The sequence below is a fragment of the Saccostrea cucullata genome, unplaced genomic scaffold (assembly GCF_032062105.1).
Source record: "Saccostrea cucullata isolate Sc308-1 unplaced genomic scaffold, CSIRO_AGI_Scuc_v1 ctg867, whole genome shotgun sequence".
NCBI classification, from domain to species: Eukaryota; Metazoa; Mollusca; class Bivalvia; order Ostreida; family Ostreidae; genus Saccostrea; species Saccostrea cuccullata.
Window position 1 is genome coordinate 68,346 of NW_026923146.1, and position 20,183 is coordinate 88,528.

Below are 20,183 nucleotides of genomic sequence, written 5' to 3' on the forward strand. Positions count from 1 at the left end.
ATTTTTTATTCTTAATGTCAAGGAAAAAGATAATGACCTTGACCTGACCTTGCCTCTAATATAAAACGGTCAAATTTAATTTCACTGATACTATCACTTACTGATATTGTCTTCTTGATTCTGTGAAAATTTCATTAATTTTTAAATATTAGAAATATGAGAAGAATCCTACCTTAATACTTAGGAAAAGTGGCAATCTTGTTATGTATTTATGAGAAACATTAAAAATATTTAATTTATTTTTGCTTGAAATGCTATAAAAATATACATGTCGTAATGTTATACAGAAAATATTAACTATAAATCTGTGTCCATGCACCTTTAAGTAAAACTTAAAATTTAGTCTTATCAACATAACTTTAAAGTCGATGGTTCTGTTCCTGGTGTAATCCGAGTCTATGTACTTACATGTAACATCAGAACCTACTAACTACTTAAAGAATTCTTTAGGCTTTTTACTATCACTTGCTCTGTAAACTTTCACTGAAGTTTTAATCTGCAGTACAAATATGAAACTCACTTTCGTTGGAATTTTGCAGACCATTTGTCTTGTAACCGACATTAGAGGAGAAGGTTTGTTTATACTATACTTGTCTTTGTATTTTCGAAGATGTGTCTAAAATTTTTCTCTCAATTAATGTCATTTAATTTGAAAAATAATTCGTTTTTATTTCTTATATACATTGAATAATATGTACAGTACGATAGCACATGGATTTGAAATATTCTTACCGACTCATTATTTTTGTTACACAGATAAGAAAAATAATTGCACCATGCCAACAATTAATAATGGTTATGCTCGTATTAGAAGCAGAGGTCGTCTTGTCAGGTTTTTCTGTAAGAAAAGATTCAAACTTCATGGGACAGAAGTGTCATACTGTAGAAATGGAGAATGGATTTTTCCAACGCCTGTGTGCATTGGTATGATAGTTTTCAACAGAAATTTCAAACCTTATTTATTTCGCAACTTCACTTAATTTTTTTTTTACATGAAAGGTTATGGTAAAACAGAAATGACCAAAATTTAAAGAAAATAAAACCCTTTTAATTATTACAAACAGGAAAGGCAGACATGGATTTTCCCTGCAAATCTGGCTTTAAATTTGTTGTAAATAGTACTTTTTAACATGATATAAATCTAGGAGGAGTGGTGAAGTATCACAATGCATATATTTCAATTGTAGAACTTAAAGTGAGGTCATTTCAGGAAGTTGCACTCTACAACGATCAGCGCACAAACAAATACCGCATATGTTTTCCGTATATAATCTTTCAATGGTAAATCAAATAATGCAAAGACGGTTCTACTTTAAAAAAAATTAGTATATATTGAAAACAAGATGTGTTTGTGAAATTACAATGCGCCCAGCGGCACAAAGTTCGAAAAAAGCTATTTTTAGCATATAGGTCAAGGTCACAAGGTCACTGACCTTGGTAACATTTGAAAGAACTTCATTAGTGGAGTCTGCATACGTAATATGAAGTCCCTATCTTTCATGGTTCAAAAGTTATGGTCTAGGTTCAAAAAAGATATTTTTAGCATATAGGTAACAGTCAAGGTCACATGGTCAATGATCTTGGTGTCATTTGAAAGAGCTTAATGAGTGAAGTATTCATACTAAATATGAATTCTTCATCTTTCATGGTTCAAAAGTTAAAGCGAAGGTTAAAGTCTGAGGACAAAAGAGCTATTTTTTAGCATATAGGTCACAGTCAAGGTCTCAAGGTCATTGATATTGGAATCCTTTGATAGAGCTTCATTAGTGGAGTATGCATACCAATTATGAAGTCTCTATCTTTCATGGTTCAAAAGTTACGGCGAAGGTTGAAGGTTGCAGAAAAAAGCTTTTTTAGCATATAGGTCACAGGCAAGGTCACTGACCTTGGTGTCACTTAAAAGAGCTTTACTAATGAAGTAAGCATACCAAATATGAAGTCTCTATCTTTCATGGTTCAAAAGTTATGGCAAAGGTTTAAGTTTGCAGACAAACAGACAGAAAGACAGACAGACAGGACAAAAATAATATTCGCCCCGGATCTATCGATCCAGGCGCACAAAAAGTCAATAGTTAATTTGTAATACAGCATATATCTTAAACTTCTTCCATATTTTTCCAAATTTGGTGAAATAGGATTAATTTAAACACTTTGTTTTTTTCTGAATGTAACTGATCCGACTTTTTGATTCAACCTCAGTGATGAGTGCAGTGTTACCTATTAAACACATTAATTAAACGTAATCAATTTCGCCCGTTGTTAGGTTACGAAGAATCGCGTTATCAAAAGAGATTTATGTGAGTGAAATGTACTGAATTAACTATCTTTTGGAAACGTAAAAGATCATCTGTCATCTGTTGATCAATCCATGTCTACCGTAGCTTTTATGGCAATATACATAAATCGCAGTAGACCCATGTTAGCAAAAAGGGACCTTTAAAAAAATACTTAATGTCATTTTTTTTCTCATTTGATTCCATAATTAATAAAATAACTTTTCTTGAAATGGTCTCTAATACAAGTCTACACTAGAAGACCAATGGGAAATGTATTCCATTTTAATAAAACATCAACGTCCACATTCAACCACAACACTAAGACTATATATGATTAAATATGTTTGGCATCATACTCTGAGAGAGAGAGAGAGAGAGAGAGAGAGAGAGAGATCATCATCATGACTATTTGGGTGCTCCTTGTACACACTATCAAAATATTTTTTCCTAACATTATTATACAATTGACAGACTAATAAGAAATGTTTTTCATCTTCAAAAGAGGAACTAGAACAGAAAACACACTTTCTTTCACTTAGGGGTTCATTTTTCTATCGACCAGTTTCAATGCGTAAGGGAAGCACTCAACATCTGAACTGTGCCAAGGTTGGCCGTTCTTTTTTGAAATATTAGATGCACCATACGGTTCGATTTCACAATTGACTTTGAACGAAATATATGTCCTTATTTTTGGTGATGATTGTATTTTCACTTTCCATTCATTTTCAGCATATTGACGAAGTTTTTGGTACATATATTCCGTATCTACTCTTTGTTAGTTTTGAAAAAGACTGCTACTGTTGAGACTGTCAAAAATATTTTTGACCTGTGAACACCACACAACCTGCATATTATAATCCCAAATGAAAACTTTTTTGTTAATCTATCATCTTCCAAGTGAGGAATTTGGTTCCAAAGGCGAAATATATTCAGCCAACGTCGCTGTGTAAAGGGTATTCACCCATCTTCGCTGTTAAGGGTAAATAAAGGGGTAAATCGGTGAAGCCCCAGAAAATAACGAATCGCACGATTTTGCACCATATCAGTTTTGTGAAAAACATTATAATCCCATACTCCCGAACAATATTCAAGAACTGGCACTACACAAGAATTATAAAGGTTTTCGTATGTTCTGAATCTAAGATCCTCATAAGAGTGTATTCTCAAAATCACTCCACCCGGTGCCCTGCCTCCGGCCATCGCTAGAGTTTCTGCTGCAACATATAAAGAGGACTGCTTCTCATGAAAAATAATTCCAAGATATTTATATTAAAGAACGATCTGTAATTTCTCACTTCCTATCCTGAATTCAAACTTAGTGCGAGGTTGACGCCCTTTACGAAAATGCACAACATTTGACTTTTCGTTATTAACAATTACAGGTAACCGCCACTTTATGCACCAATTATAAAATAGGTCCAGTAAAACTTGCATATCATCCTCGTTTATTGTTAATAATACGATATCATCGGCGTACAAATGTAAAGAAATTTTCTCATCAATAATTGTTATTCCTATATTTGTTTCCTTGATATTCACCGTTAAGTTGTTAATAAAAATTAAGAACAGTGTAGGTGATAAAGTATCTACCCGGCGAACCCCGTTTTGACTAGTGAACCAACTTGTATGAAAATTATTCAAACGCACACAAGATTCAGTCAATAGGTAAAGGCTATAAATGGCATTATATATATCACCATCAATTCCATTGAGCATAAGCTTATTTTGTAATAGTTGTCTGTCCACCAGATCAAATGCTCTTTGGAAATCTATAAACGTTGCGAATGTTGACTTTCGGTTCTGAATTATACTGTTCAATACAAACACATGATCTTTCTTTACGGTAACCATTTTGCTCGTCAACTAAAATGGAATTATCTTCCAGATGTGTTTGTAGTTTATTGTTTAAAATAGAACTCTAGAATTTGGCTACTACTGGGGGCAAACTTATCCCACGAAAGTTCAGAGGGATTCGTTGATCTGCTGTGAACTTTTTGGAATAGGGTGTATAATCTCCATATAGAAGGAACTTTACCGATTTCAAAGCACAATTGAAATAATTTGTGTAACACCGAAATGATATCATTGTTTTTCATGACTTCATTATAGAGTAGATCTATTCCCACAGCTTCCCCGTCCTTGGAATGCAAAACAACCTGTGCGACTTCCTCACGTGAAATATTTTCGTTTAAATACATGTTTGGTACATAGAGAAGGTCAATCATAATATCTTCTAGCATTTGCTTATGTTGTAACGCAGTGTTATAAAACGAATTATCAAAATTCGAACCACTTTGAGCGTATAGATTTGAAATATCTTTCTCCCATTTACCGTAACTGTTTGTCAAATCCTTTTCGTGATGAAGAAAAGTCCACCTTAGCTTTTCGTTTCCGGTTATGATCTTTTTCCTTCAGAAAATTCTTTTCTTTATTGTGCATATCTTTCCATAAACTAGTAAGTTCTTCATTCCAATAAGGTTCAGTTTGTCGCAATTTTTTTCCGAGTTCGTTTTGAGCAGTCTTTAGTCTTTGTGCTGTATTTTCTTCTCCATTTCTTTGACTGTTATTTCACAAAATTTTGAATAGATATCATCAATTTCCTTCTGTGTTTCTCTGCAAAGTTCAATATTTCTAATCAATTCTAGTAAGGAAGCTTTCACGAGGTCTGAACACATAAAGTCAGGGGGGTGCTTTTTAATTGAAAATGTTTCCGTGACTTATCACTCAAATTGTTCTCAGGAAGTTTATCCGTAGGATGCATTTGTTTACGTATATCCTTTGCTTCGAACCTGTACTGATAGTCAAATACCAAAAATGCATGATCTGGACAATTACATTTAGTTCCTAGAGCGGGTTGTATGCCTTTTTCTTCTATGATACTCCCGCATGACACTATTTGGAATTCCGAACAATGTGGTAAAACATCATGAGGTATGCATGCATGCATAATCGACGATCGCTTTCCCTCTGGTTGAGATGGAAGTGAATCGGTTTGATTTTTCTCCAAATCGTCCATTTAAAACACAACATTTACTATCATTCCATGAATGAGTCTCCATGTTTGTTGCAAACATTATCAATTACACATCTGTCGTGGATATTGTCGAATTCACAACTAAAATCTTTGGAATGTCCAGTTCGTGAATTTAAATCTCCGAGAACAAATATGGCATCCATGTCATAATTCAGATAAATCTGCGCCAAAATATGCGGAAAAACTTTTCTGCATCATGTCCTTAATTAGCATTCTCCGGGGGAAGGTAACACGAGTACACAGCAAAACGAATGTCGGATTCCTTGTTTTTAAATTCCAACCCTATGATACCTTCACATGACTTGTCATTAACACGGACCACAAAATGCTGTAATATTGTTTCCTTACCAAAATTCCTACTCCGCCAAATGTTTTGGTGCACGATTCATATGCTTAGAATTTCTATTGTATCCAAACATTCATATCTCTGATCACTCAAGTCCAATTTCTCATTATCTTTGAGATGAGTTTCATTAATGCTTATTATGTCCCCATTTATATGTTCAATAAAGGGCACTCTCAAATCATGGTTGTTAACCGTCCACCCACCTACACTGATGTGACTAAATTTAATTGTACGTTCAATAGATCGGGCCGCTTCTAATTCAGTCTTCATCCACCAGGTCGTACTGCACGTGATGCGGTGCATTCTCTTCCGTCTGCGTTTTCTTGACAATGCGACCACTAGCAGTAATTCAGTACTGTCTTCCATTTGGGAGTTCGTTTAACAACGTGCGGGCATTTAATTCCAAGATTTTCTCGGTATGTAATTTGCTATCTCGAAGATAAACCTTTTTGTATTTTTCCATCAATCTGAGTGTCCGTTTTTCCCGCAGAATGTGTTTTTTCTCTTCCAGATTTGAAAAAAACTTATCTAAATTATTCCTGGCCTTCCAAATTTTCTACTTTTTAAACGAGCCGCTGCTACTACATTCACTTAATCATGAAGACATCTTACCAGATCATTGGCGATTTCCAAAACATTTTCATTTGCCTCTTGTACAACATTGGTCGCAATAATTGTAACTTCCGGGTCATTTAGCGGATCTGTGCTTGATGTAATACCTGCACAGGCAATTGGCCATGGATTGAATTATGTTCTAAGACCGGTCGTTCTATTTTCTCAACTTTATCTAGTCGCCCCAGAATAGAGTCGATAGACTCTGACAGGACATCTATTTGTTTTTGTTGACTGCCAAGTTCAAGGTCAATATCGCTTTTTATAGCATTGAGTTTCTCGTCAATACTTGATAAAGACTCATTTCGGAATTTATCCAATTTACTATCCAAAGACTTTTGTAACTGTAACTGACCTTTCTGTAAATTGTCGATAGCCCTCCTAATGATAATCATCCGGTCCGTCAAATCTAATTCCGAGTTTTCTGGATTCCCAGTCGAACTCGCCACTTTCTTTGCCTGAGGTTTTGGTGTCTGCCCATCGGATGACTGACGACGACGCTTTTCTGACTCGGACATTTAATTCATCCCGGACTTTGAATAGCAATGCTACAGAACGCACAAAATTTCACAAAATTCCTGCACAAAATCTGGTATAGGTCCAAAATTAGTTAAATTTTGCGCATGCAGTAGAAAAACGTCCTTTATCTTCTCACGCATGCGCAAAGTATTGGTTCAATGAGTTTCTCAGTACATATTAGGCGCATCAACGTCACCTGATATTTGTAAAGATGGTAATGGTAACTTTTAAGTTGATGATTTCAACTTTTCTATCTTAAAAACCAACTTTGATTTTAACAATTAAAGTTTCTAATCGGCCTGTTTAGTTTTAAAATTTGTTTGTCAATATAATGCTGTTCATTATAAGTAATCAAGATGGGTTTTTCTAACTTTAAAAAATGGAAATATCCAATTGTATAAAAATTAAAAAAAAATAACTTAAAGGTTGAAAATTCAAATTTTGAAATTTGTAGTTCTATTTTAAATCTGGACTTTACCAGTTTGTATTCCTTTTTTAATCTCTTATTCTTCCAACATTTAAGTTGTAATTCCTTAGCTTATTCCAAATATAAGATAAAAATTCAAGGATAAAAATTGGAATTTTCTACTTTTAAGAATATAAAGCCACGTTTCAAGTTAATTAGAATAGCAAACTTAAAAAAAACTTGCTTGGACCTAATACGCTTCCGTATCTCAGTTATTACATCAAGTACACCCTTGTTATGATTTACTTTGTAGATGAAGAACCAAAGAAATCATGTAATTTTGAGAAAGCTGATTTATGCAGTTGGGTACAAGATAAATCGGACACAACAAACTTTGACTGGATACGAACTAATGCAGTTCAGCTAATGCTTTCTAATAGAACCGGACCAAACTCAGATCACACGTACCCAAACACAAATACAGGTGTGACATATAGTTTTTTGTTAATATTGACTGAAGGTTTACTTAAAATTAAAAACACTAAAGGTACTGTGAGCAACGAGCCCACTAAATGATACCCCGCCCCAAATGATTATAATGACAAAGTCCCTGCTTTGCTCTTGGAGACCCAAAATAGGTGTCAGATAATAAAGTAAAATGAGTGGTGCACAATGGCATTATTTGATAAAGAATCTGTGAAAGTACCTTTAGTTTCTTCAGTGGTTTCGAAGGAGTTGCGGATAAGAGATGGGTACACTTCAATATTATAGAAAAAAAAATGGCAGTGTCAATGTTTTGCTCTGAAAAACCCACAATTATATGTGTCTGATCAAAAAGTATGTATATATTAAAGATTCTGAAATTCTCTTGAAATTTCATTCAGTGGTAAAACAGAAGTTGCGGATAAGAGATATGTACCCGAAAGCGTAAAGTACAGACGGACAGACATCCCGATTACTATATACCCACCCGCTTTTTAAGCGCAAAAATTACGACTTTTCCACTTTATACACAACCATTCTCCATGATAAATTAAAGTCCAGGCTTTTTGATATCATTGAAACCTGTCTTTTCAATAAAAATAAAACTCGTCGATCTAATTACCTTATCATTGGTCATTTGCAAAATTATTTTGTTATAAAAAACATTCTGATTGAACACACAAGTACTCTAAAGTTGACATAAAAAAGATGCTTGAGTTTCTGATTGACAATATTGTTAAAATAGTGTTACTGGAACAATTCAGAAACAGTTGTGTAAAAAAATTGATCTTACAATGTCTTAATGAAAGGAAATGATATTGCATGCATCGGAAAAGTTTCCGATCAGCAATATATCGATTGTATTGTGTCCCTTTGTTGTAATGAATATTGTAGTAAGACTCAAAGAAAGTTTACATAAACTTTGAGAAAAATTTCCTTGATATGTTTTCACGCCCCAGCAATCGAAGTTTTGGGAGGATTTAGTTTCTGTCCTGTCTCTCCAATTATTTTGTTTGCCTGTTTATCTGTTTGCCCGAAAAAACTTTAACCCCTGATATTATTTACAAAAGTAAGACAGAGAATACAATTGCAAGTTAAGTGTCACTTGTATTATTTCAATTTTATTCAGAGAATGTACCTATTTAATTTTATCGCATATTTGGTACAGGGTTGGCTATTTTAAAGGTACTTGGACACATATTTGAAGTTAATATTTTCTCTATAATATTACGACTTATATATTTTAATAGCATCTTTCACCTAAACGTCGTCACTTATTTAACAACTTTTCGTCATCGTAATAAAATTAATAGATTTTTATCACTTTTCGAATACATATAAATGAAAACATTCCTTAACTTGAAAAATATTCTACTTTCGTGGCATAAATAGTATTCCTTATACATAAGACACTTGATAAAATTTACACATATTTTAACAAGTTTTTTTTTCAATCATTTAGACTTCAAACTAATAAAAACCATTTTTTCCATATTAAATTCAGTTTTAAAGCGTACAAAATTGTGGACTTTCAGGTCACTATTTTTTAATGGAGGCATCCATTCCCAGAGAGCCAGGAGATTACACTACTCTCTTTTCACCATATTACAGTCCAGTAGAAGCTGGACTCTGTTTTGAATTCTGGTATCACATGCATGGACGAGATGGAGAAGGAAGTAAACATATTATTGATATATTAGCTGTTTTTAGTAAATTTTATGAAAATGTTTTCTATCTTATTACAATATGTTTGATTATTGTTGGTAGACAACGGATAAAAATGAATTTTTAATTTACTTTTAGATTTGCCCGTCTTGCTCTTTGTTTAAAAATTTATAACACTGTCAGTCTTAAATCTAAAATTCAGGTACTCCTTTAATTACTTTATTTAGATTTACGTTCATTGCACATTGGAATAAAAGATACTGACGCAGATTTTCCGAATTTTCACTCTCTGTGGAATATTTCTGGTAACCAAGGGACCAACTGGCAAAAAGGATCGTTCGAAATCGGGGAAAGGGCATCCTTCTTCCAGGTAAAACCCTCTTTCTAATTTTACAACATTTCTAACAAGTCAATAAGTTATCTATGCAACATTCTTTAAAAGTTATAACTTTTTTTAAATTGAGAGTTTTTTTTATTTATATTTTGGGTATAATGAATTGAAAATTCCAATACTTTAATGGCTGATTTCTTTAAAGAATGGATATGCCATATAAAATACCTTCCTAAAATGAATTTCGTATTTATAAAATAAATAAAATAAAAATATTTGTATTCAGCAAATTAATACATGTAATAAGCAACTGATTTAAAAGTTATCAGAATTGAAGACATAACCAATTATTTGAGAAGATCGTCTAAAGAATTGTCGTGCTCGTCAATTGAATAAATGTTTTCTTCAACAGATCATATAAATTACGGTATTTATTTTTTGTAGATTGTAATTACCGGTACTCGAGGTGAAGACCACCAAGGAAATATAGCAATTGATGACGTCTCTATCACTAATTGTACTAGAGGTAACTAGTAAAAAACAAGATTGTTTAAATATGAAATATTTCATTTAAGATTTTTTCAATAACAGTTTAAATTATAGTACGAGAATCATATCACGAAATGAAAGTATTTTTGTTTCTAAATAGTATTGATATACAAGAAAAAGAAAGTGAAGAGTCAAAATGTTACATGTAACAATAAATTTTTCCAACACTTTCAAACACTTTATTTGTCAAATTTCAATTTAAGAGGATATGATTTTTTTTAACTGTGGCACATATGATGTTATCTTATGCAGTATCAACAATTTCTGCGTGTAAAGATGGTCAACAAATTATGCTCCAGCCTTACATGGGAGAAACTGTTGCTTTTCCTAAGAATTATCCATTGAAAAAAGGATATGAAGCGTGAGGATTATTTTGAAATTCAGAATATGTATAATTATACAGTCAAAACGATTTAAGAAAGGGTGCGTGTAATTTGAATCCTAAATTGTAAGCTTATGTTTATTCTGCTATGTGACTAGAATAATCAGTAATGAAAGAATGTTTCAGTAATTTAAAGTGCACTTGGAACATCAATGCAATTGAAGGATATGAAATAGTTGTTTATCCTCAATGGGCTTGCGAATCTGAGGCATCTGTCCATCTATATTACGGTAAGGTATTATACTACATTTGTAAGGTGCATATATATGTGTATTTAGAAAAGCCACTAATGATAGTATATATTGTTTTCTTCTGTTTGATTGAGTCCAAAAAATGTTTAATCATATAGGACATTTGAATTTGAAATCTACATGTACAAGAGATCTTACCGTTTATGAAATATAACGATTTATGAATAAAGCATCGAGTTTACTACTAGAGGGTGAAAAATATTTTTCCTTTTCTTCTTTAGAGGCTCACAAAATAGATTATAATATTTTCAATGTGAGGGATCCTTATCGTGCCAACACTTGTCGTTACACGGGACCTCGGTTTTTAAGTTCTCATCCGAAGGACATGCAGCTTTCACTTTAAAATGCCGAGCACATTGGATGAATAGTTGCTTCCAATTTAATTTTATCGACTGGGTTAATAAAGCCGAGATTCGAACTCACTTCCTGCCAATTACGCAGCGAGCCCTTTACCTGACTGAACCTCCGTGAACGGCAAAAGGGGTAGAAAAACTAAAATAGATAAAAGCCCGACATGAAGCAAAAAGCAGACAAAATCATTAAAAATCAGAAAAAAATTAGGCCAAGAGTAGTCATATCAATTTCTGAGGTTATTTGAGGGTTATAATTGGCCAATACAAAAGGAATTCAAAGTTTTGAATGGGAATATATTCGAAAACACCGTTTACAATACTTTAAATCTCAATAAAAGCAAGTCTAAATCAGACAAGCATCCTGAGGAAATACATATCAATGTTTTAAAGACATCACAATTCACAGGACTATAACGAAAATGAAATATGGAGATAACGAACAGTATTCAAGATCAAAATACCTCAAAATAAGAGCAGAACAAACGCGGACCTCGAAAACATCAGAGAGGGAGATGAGGTGCAAATGGAGGAGTGAGCATCTTCTGCCGACCGGTCACACCCGCCGTGTGCTCCTTGTCATGTTTGGGAAATAACGGGGAAATCCGTCGTCAATTAAATGTGTAAATAATTGACTAACAATACGAAGGAAAAACGTCAGTCAGCATTTGACTCAGTGATAAGTATGATACTTAAAAAAGGAAAAAAAATGTTTCATAAAAAATAAAGTGCTCCCCAGATTTGATGTAGGGCTATAATAATAGTTCAAAGTACAGATATGGAAACGTTTTATTTGTTCAAAATTTATATTAGGTATTAAAACAAATGATGTCTGTGCAGAAAAATCAGGGATGATGAATATTTGTGACCTGTATATATCACATACAAGTAGGTCTAAACATCCTTTTCAAATACTATGAAAAAAATTATCAATTCAGTGAAAAAATTCAAAATGGCAAACTTATTCTTTTGAAAAGGGATTTATATTTTCATACCTAGTATGCCCATCAGCTTGTCTGATGCAAAATAAGCTATGAAGAAAAAAAGTAAATTATCCTATATATTCACTCAAAATGACAAGCATGTCATTCGGGTGCTTTAAAGGTGTTATTTTTATTTTCATATAGAAGAAAAACCTTATAATTCCTGCTAGAAATGAATTGCTCTAGATTTAAAGCACACTCTATTGATTTTGTCAGACTTGAAAATTCATCTCGTTAGTTAAGCACTACTTTGAAATTTTTGAAAATATTTCATCATGGAACGAACTTTCTTAACACCACTTAATAATCATTTAATGGAGATTCAAGAATTAATTATCCTATATACATCTTCAGATACGAAGAGCAGATTTAAGTTTGATTAATTAATGGTCCAGAGGGATTCTGGTTTTTTTTTTTACGTTTGACCTACGATTTCACTCCTCTTGGTAGGAACAATAAAACGTTTTTAAACAAATAATTTGAATAAGCTGGAGATTTCTTTATACTGTCATTTCCTTCAACAGATTCAAAAGATTTAACAAAAAGAAATGAATGTGTCAGATGTCCAAATTCAAATGGATATTGTCGTGAATTTATACAAACAGGATCCTCGGAAGTTCTGTTGAAATTCATGACGTATTCGCCCTATACGGAAGGTGGCTTTCAGTTTCGTTTCATGGCTGTTGAAAAAAATAGAAGTAGGAGCTTCTCATTTGTATCATAAATAAACTTTACTTTTAAAGATACACTGTAGTTATCATTTTTGAAAAAAAAAATATTTATGAATTATGTAAACTTGACATCTTTTTGATGTGTCGAAAAATAGTCTATAGATTAAAAAGGGATTTCTGTCGAATGTCTTCTTTGGCTTTTTATTAGTTATATTTTGTTTCCATCAAGTTAATACCTGTGACTCTAGCAATAAAACTCTACTGGCGGAATCAACACCCCAATACATCATATCTCCGGGATTTCCGTCTGCATATCCAAGGTATGTTCTCGTATATCAAATTATACAAAGGGGACGAGGGCAAAGAGTGATCAGATTTTCTGTTTTGTTTTACTTATAGTAATTTACAATGCTCTTGGTCAGTGGAGTCTGCTCTAAAGAAGGATAACATTCGATTGGTTTTTGAGTTCCGGTCTCAGAATATAGAAGAAGGCTATGATGGATGCGCTGATTACGTAAAGATAAATGGTCTAGAAAGTTAGTTTATGTATAAATTTATATAAATATTTGCTAAACATAGCTATCAAATGATTTTATCTACGAGTAAAACCTTTTGTGTTTAATATTGTTTTATCATTTCTAAATTTAATATTGAATTTACAGGGTTTTTTTTAAAATCATATCAGCCTAACACAAAATGATTTTTATGTCGAAAGATGTAACACGATGGTATAATATATTCTGTTGATCCTGGATTTTATGAAATGCAATTCAATTATTGTAAATACAATGTAGAAAACAGAATGGTTAGAAAAAAACTACTTATTATACAGGAAAAATAGAATTTAGTTATTATCTGGTAAAAAGAAGTGTACAAAATATTACATATTAAAGTTTACTCTTTCATACTATATCTACTTTGAAATATTTATGATTCAGATTTTTGTGAAGAATGGGATAAATACATTTTACGGACGTCCGACAGAATTATTTTAAATAATACAACGACAGAGGTGCGGTTTGTAAGCGATTTTGGATATGCTGGCAGTGGTTTTGTTTTGGCTTTTTACTTTGAAGGTTGGTTGCTAGCTAAAGAGGCAATTTAACTTGAGTAAGGGTAAACTCGGTGAAAAATGCAATATCTAGAAAAATTAAACGTTTAGAAAAAAGGGACTCTGGTTCAAATATTCTTTTGTGTGTTAACTTAAAATAAAATACTACCCATTCGTCAGATTTAGTCATATTTAAACAAAACATTTCATACAACAGGCTATAACAATTCTTAAAAGCATTAGTTTCTGAATACTAGTAATATTGCCATGGTTACTGTACAGTATCAATTTTTTTTCTTTAAATTCCTTCAAAAGATTATAATAGTTTTGGGCAAATTAAAGTGCGTTTGTGAAGTAAGATAATATTTCTTTTTACTTCAATTTAACTAGTTAAGGAATGAAGCTTATTGCAACTTATGTTATACGTTATAACATAACTTGGGGCAGTATACGCTTTATAAACCACAAAATGGTTTATAAAAAAGCGTAAACTACCGCAAGTAAGTTGAGATCAGCTTCATTCCTTACAATTAAGTTTCTGTGTAGACAATGATACAATTTTTCCTCCGGAAATTATAAAGGTAACGCCAAACGTTTTTGACGTAACTTATTAGGCAAGTTATATTATACAAAATAGATAAAATCTTTTACCCAATCAAATAACGTGTTACAACTAAAATTAAATTATTATTCTTTTAGCTTAGAAAAGTGTTGGCTATTTCAACGTTTTGTGTTGCAGTGGTTAAGTGTAAAAATTGAAGAAAAAAAAAACATTCATTAATGAAGGTTAAGAAGTCTTCTTGTAACACACATTCATGATTGTTTTCAGTCACATTTCGCCTTCGCGCAGCTTCCTCCAAGGTTAAATTTTCAAATGTGGAGAAACCTGCTTGAGTAATATGATTGACCTCTTTTTTAAATACATTTTAAATGCTGATTTCAATTTTGATGATTATTTAAAGTGTAAATTCGATTTAACTCTTGTTTTTGAATCACTTTGATTGTATGAAGACATAGTGAAATCTTGCTACTGTCAGCATGGAGGTACCTGCTCAAATTCTACATGTCTTTGTCCACGTGGTTATAAAGGCGGTTATTGCGAGACAGGTCAGTAGCACTCGTGAATTTATAAATGTATATATGCATTTCTTTTAAATGTTTTTATCTTTCGAGGTGTTTTGCATCGGTCAAAACGAGTTATTTCTTGTATTGTAATCGACATACTTGTTCAAATACCATTTTGGTAAAAGCTTTGCTGCTTAAAGTGCGTTACATGTGCATTTCTCTGAGAAAATTCTTAAATATACATCCGAGCAACCAACTTTCTTCTGTTTCTTTCCTTTTAACAACTTGCTGTTTTCCAATGTTTAATTCTTTAATTTCTATAAAAGTTGTGTATGTATTCGTAAATTTAAAAAAATGAGCTAAAGAAGAGAACAATTTTCTGGAAAAGGTCACATTTAAAAATTAATGTTCTTTAGTTGTTTTCTACCGTATAATTTTCTAATTTTTTCAAAATTGCATTTTGAACCGAAAATTGATTATTTACAACTTAAAATTAACCTCCGAAGTTGGCCTAAAGAGCATTTTGTCTGTTAAAGCTCCCATTTTGCGTGAATCTTGGCTTGGAAGCCCTTCAGGGTTGACCTGCAACTAGATTAAATTATGACTTTCTTTCTTTCTTTTTTTTTTTTATAGAATCCGAGGAATAGTTTAAGACAAGATTTTTTTTATGGGCACTTCTGCGATGGGGTCGAAATTCAAAAAAAAAATCTTTAAAAATGCGAAAACCTATTTCTATCACACTGGCTAATATTTATGACAAATGACTTTATATTGAGTATAGCAGAGGAGGATAAGCCGCAGACTTTTACTACTAAATATTTAGTGTCTTGGTTCGAATCCATCTCTGGACACACTTTTTATTTTTTTCAAAATTTTCACCTGTATGAACCGAATTTATTTGGGTTTTTTTTTTTACAGGCTTTTACATTTTATTTTTATTTTCCTCTTTACATGCATGTTTACTGTTGATAAAGACATTTATGGAAATGTAATCATAAATTCTTTTGAACTAAACGCAACCACATGGAAGTTAACCTCAGAGTCAGCCAAATTTGTTCGAGAGCACTAATCATCCACTTTGTGTTCTCGATACTGCAGATGTCACCAAAAAATTGAGCAAAAATTGCTGCGTTTGTCTTTTAAGAACATCTCTGGGTTATAGTATTATTGGCCCGTGGAAGAGATACTGCGCTATGGAGAGTAGATGCAGTTCTTTCATGGGGATAAAATGTGCAGTGGCGCTGTGTGGCGTTAAAATTGCAGGATGAAGGTTTACAGATTAGAAAAGAATGTGGCAATATCAATTAAGGTTTTGTGTCCCGTTGCCATCACCCAGGCACCGAGTAATGTCCCTCATACAAATTAAAGGATATATCTAATACCGAGGCTAGGTTATATGAACACACAGTTGTTAGAACTAAAGCGAAACATAAGAAACAAGAAACTACACGCATGTGCCCTTAGGTCACCGGCTGGAACGGATATCGATATAAGCTTTTTCTAAAGACTGAAACCAATATCGGTCCTATATGTCAACGCATATATATTCACCTAGAAGGGTTACTTTGATATTTTATTTGCTTTCAATTTGTTTGATACTATGTACATCAGGATCTTAAGGTTTAACATACTGATCTTTTTTCTGCAGATATAGACGAGTGTGAGGAGCCTGCAATTTGTCATCATAAATGTGAAAATACTCAAGGAAGTTATATATGCAGCTGTATGAATGGTTACAAACTTATTAACGAGAGAGATTGCCAGGATATAGACGAATGTGCATCTGCTGATCATGACTGTGACCAATGTTACAATTTTCCAGGAGCTTTCCAATGTTTGTGTAGCGAAGGATACCGCCTAAACGCAACAACGAAAATGGGGTGCTACAGTCAGTGCCCATTTTTTAACTCTATACATTTAAAGTTTTTTTATCGTTCTATATACGGGGGATTGGTTGTGGTCCCCAAAATATACATGATATCGCTCAATATAAAAATCTGTATCAAACAAATTATCGTGAAGTTTATGATTTTTCTTCTGTTCAACACGACTTCGTACTTACTTGACACCGTTCTGCTTGAAGTGCGATTTTTCTTATTGCCTTAACATAGATATCTATGGGTTATTACTTTCCCCTTTCAACTTTAAATTGGTATTTTGGCAGACAAGAACTCAACTTCTGCTATTGTTACCAGATATGCAATAACATAAATTTATTCTTATATTTCTTGGTACTTTTAATTCACCTTTTCGAAGCTCATTTGGTTTGGTGAAGCTTATCTTACTGCATGAAAGAATGTGATAAAAAAATATATCCAAAAATTGATACATGCATGTACGTTTCCTATCTTATACAGATATCGATGAATGCTTTGAACACATTGACGATTGCTCAGAAAACGCGCTTTGTATCGATACAGACGGAAGTTTCAACTGTAGCTTTTTGAGCGGATTCAAAGGCAATGGATTAACATGTACAGGTAAAAATACTTCATGAATAAAAGAAAGGTGAGCTGCAGATATGAACAAATTATACTTACATTGTGTCAGGATTTGACTTAATATTACTGACACTATGAAAGACAAACTAAAACAACTATCATAGCAGAGAAATTATAAAGGAATTAAAAATCAATCAAACAATTAAAAAGATTACAGATGTACAAACAAGGAATAACGTAAATCTTGATTTCACCAATTGTGTCAATTAAAATATTAAAACTCAAACTCATTTTTTTAAAGGCTGTGCAAATTTTACCTTCGGGGACTCCTGTTCTGACCGATGCGCGTGTGCGTCTGACAAAACGGCGACTTGTGACGCTGTTGATGGGGTATGTCGTTGTTTATCAGGTTGGTCTGGTCTTGACTGCTCAGAAGATATTGACGAATGCAGCGAAGGAATTCACAACTGCAGTACAGTTTTATTTCAAATCTGCGTGAATACTCCAGGTTCTTTCTATTGTGAATGTCTTTTCGGCTGGAGGGATTTCTTAAAGTGCACCTGTAAGTGTCTGTCAAAAGTGCTTTTACAAATTACAACAATAATTGAAGTTAAAAATATTGAAACAAAATATAACCAAAACCTTCAGCTATGTATCGGGTATATCTAAAAGGCACTTTCATCAAGGTACAATGTACATGTAATACGAAGGTTTATAAAAACTTGATGAAGAAAACCGTGTTACCTTGAAGTCAAGTGAAGCTACACAACGTCATTTGCTGCTTCCTCTACCATAATAACATTTCCTTGAGGAGATTCCCTGAAACTAAATGCTGTTATCAAAGAATAATATGTTATACATGTAAGAATTTAAAAAATACTCTTTCTGTGTAATTTTATTTCAAAGTTTTTACGACATTACAGAGGTACCTGTAAGTTGAAATGATCTGCTGATGAAGAACAGCTGACAAAAGTTACTCGCATTAAATTTTGGCTTATGGTCCTCTCATTCGTGAAACTCAATAAAGTCATATCATAAAAGCGCCATTTAAAGTCATTGTTTTCTTCTATTTTCCAAGAAATAACAAGATGGGGGTAAAATTGTTTCATTTTTACGACACCATTTTGTCACATCAGACTTACGTGATAACTGGGGAAGTGCTTATATCCAAAGATATGTACATGTATTCATTAGGATCACGTTAATTACGTCGTAATTTTACATGTAGCGTGTGTCGCATGGTCATATCACTGATAACATAAACTGTAATACTTTCTTCCAAAGACAAAAATTATGCCTTATTATACATTATTCTTAAGAGTGAAAAAGGATTATTAAATTATAGACCTCTAGTTCTACCATTTTATTAACCCTGATCTTTTTTTTCAGAGATACCGATATATTTCATCCTGGGAGTTAGCATACCTCTCCTCATTACCATCATAATGATGGCCATTATCTGTGTATGTAATCAAAAGATCTCCAAGAAGGAACACAAGTATGCAATCATTTTTTTAATTGATTTATTACAATCACTGCCCTTCAGGTTGCTCTCATTTGACCATCCAGTGTGATGATATAAAAGACTTAAGATCTGTAACTTCTCAAAATGATATCCAATTTCATTATTAAAAATTTAGAAAGCAAAATATCAAAAATTCTACTTTTATTTCTATTCTCAAATAAAGCTACTTTTGCCCATCATTTGTACATGTAGTTCTAGGATTAATTTAAAGATTAAAATTTTAAAATTGTGAATACTTTTATTGTCTCAACTTTTTTTTTTTTACATTTACCTTTATATTTTCAAATAATGACCATAGATCGAACAGGAGGACTGACTTTAACAGAAAGGATCAATTTCCCAAATCCAAAAAGGACAAGAATTCTAAATACAAAATCAAGATACTGTATTGAAATGAATTCTAGAAGCTGAGAGATTCATTAGTGATGTGTCCGATGTTTCTCCTGTAGTGGAAACAGGACATTAGGAACCGTTTTAAAAGAAAAACACTTATATCAAAGAGAGGATATAAAATATTTAGTATTATTTTTATGGAAAAGGAAGTTATTTTACGATTTTGATACAATTTTTAAAAAAATGTTAAAATATCACAAATTTCTGTTTAACTTTATGTGAAATAAATTCTGTTTGCATTCCAAAGCACTGAAATTTTCTCTTAATTACATTTCCTTTCATTTGCTCTTAGCTCTGTTGCAGATCGTGACGTCATACTTGAGTTGGGGTAAACGGTATTACTAAGCCATTATTGCTAGATTGAAAATTGTAACAGAAAACTGTCATGTTGTTCCTCTATCGCTTAATAAATGTAGATTCTGTAGCGATTGACCAGACATGATAAGGGGGACCTTTACAATTTGTTTAGTTGATTTGATCCGCAACAGCATGCTCTACGTTTGAATATATCTCCAGCCATTTTTTTTATTCTGAATTATCTTCAGAGTATCCCATTTGCCCGATCATGCAAGAGCCACACAGCAGGCTTGACCGCTTGAAAAAGGATGTTAAATCTTCTATGTAATCTGATCTCACGTCGTATGTTTTAGGAATCCGTGTTAGCTCTTCTTCCAATCTTTCAAGTTTACATAAAAATTACAATATAGAAAGAATAGGGTTGATTGATTGATTGTATATTGTTTAACGTCCCATTTGAGATTTTTTTCACTCATTTAGAGACGTTACAGTATGCCGGTGAAGCGCTTCAAATTTAGACATATAGGGGCCCTTGAGCAGTGAGGATTCTTTA

The 20,183-nt window shown here is 32.7% G+C and overlaps 1 protein-coding gene across 7 annotated transcripts; it reads left to right on the top strand.

Moving 5' to 3' along the window:
• Positions 1–442: 442 nt before the first annotated feature.
• LOC134263294 (bone morphogenetic protein 1-like) lies at positions 443–19,551 on the top strand. 7 transcript variants are annotated; one of them, XM_062745627.1, is made up of 17 exons: positions 443–573; positions 757–924; positions 7,507–7,677; positions 9,212–9,352; positions 9,569–9,711; positions 10,117–10,198; positions 10,474–10,582; positions 10,730–10,833; positions 12,712–12,885; positions 13,088–13,178; positions 13,258–13,394; positions 13,797–13,934; positions 14,921–15,016; positions 16,623–16,862; positions 17,332–17,454; positions 18,805–18,913; positions 19,239–19,551. In XM_062745627.1, exons 1-17 carry the CDS (start codon positions 510–512, stop codon positions 19,330–19,332), a joined length of 2,184 nt encoding a protein of 727 aa, XP_062601611.1. In that variant the 5' UTR covers positions 443–509; the 3' UTR covers positions 19,333–19,551. The 7 variants fall into 7 exon arrangements, with proteins under 7 accessions (XP_062601611.1, XP_062601610.1, XP_062601612.1 ...); XM_062745626.1 differs by lacking the exon at positions 19,239–19,551 and adding an exon at positions 17,717–17,977 and having other exon boundaries at positions 18,805–18,914; XM_062745628.1 differs by lacking the exon at positions 19,239–19,551 and adding an exon at positions 17,717–17,977 and having other exon boundaries at positions 12,793–12,885; positions 18,805–18,914.
• Positions 19,552–20,183: the final 632 nt, after the last annotated feature.

Excerpts from the sequence above, each read along its gene's own strand:
- LOC134263294 (XM_062745626.1), top strand. The coding sequence starts at position 510 with ATGAAACTCACTTTCGTTGGAATTTTGCAGACCATTTGTCTTGTAACC. Across the intron at positions 10,583-10,729 it reads TTGAAAAAAGGATATGAAGC|TAATTTAAAGTGCACTTGGA; the intron begins GTGAGGATTATT and ends AGAATGTTTCAG. Across the intron at positions 17,455-17,716 it reads CAATGGATTAACATGTACAG|GCTGTGCAAATTTTACCTTC; the intron begins GTAAAAATACTT and ends ATTTTTTTAAAG.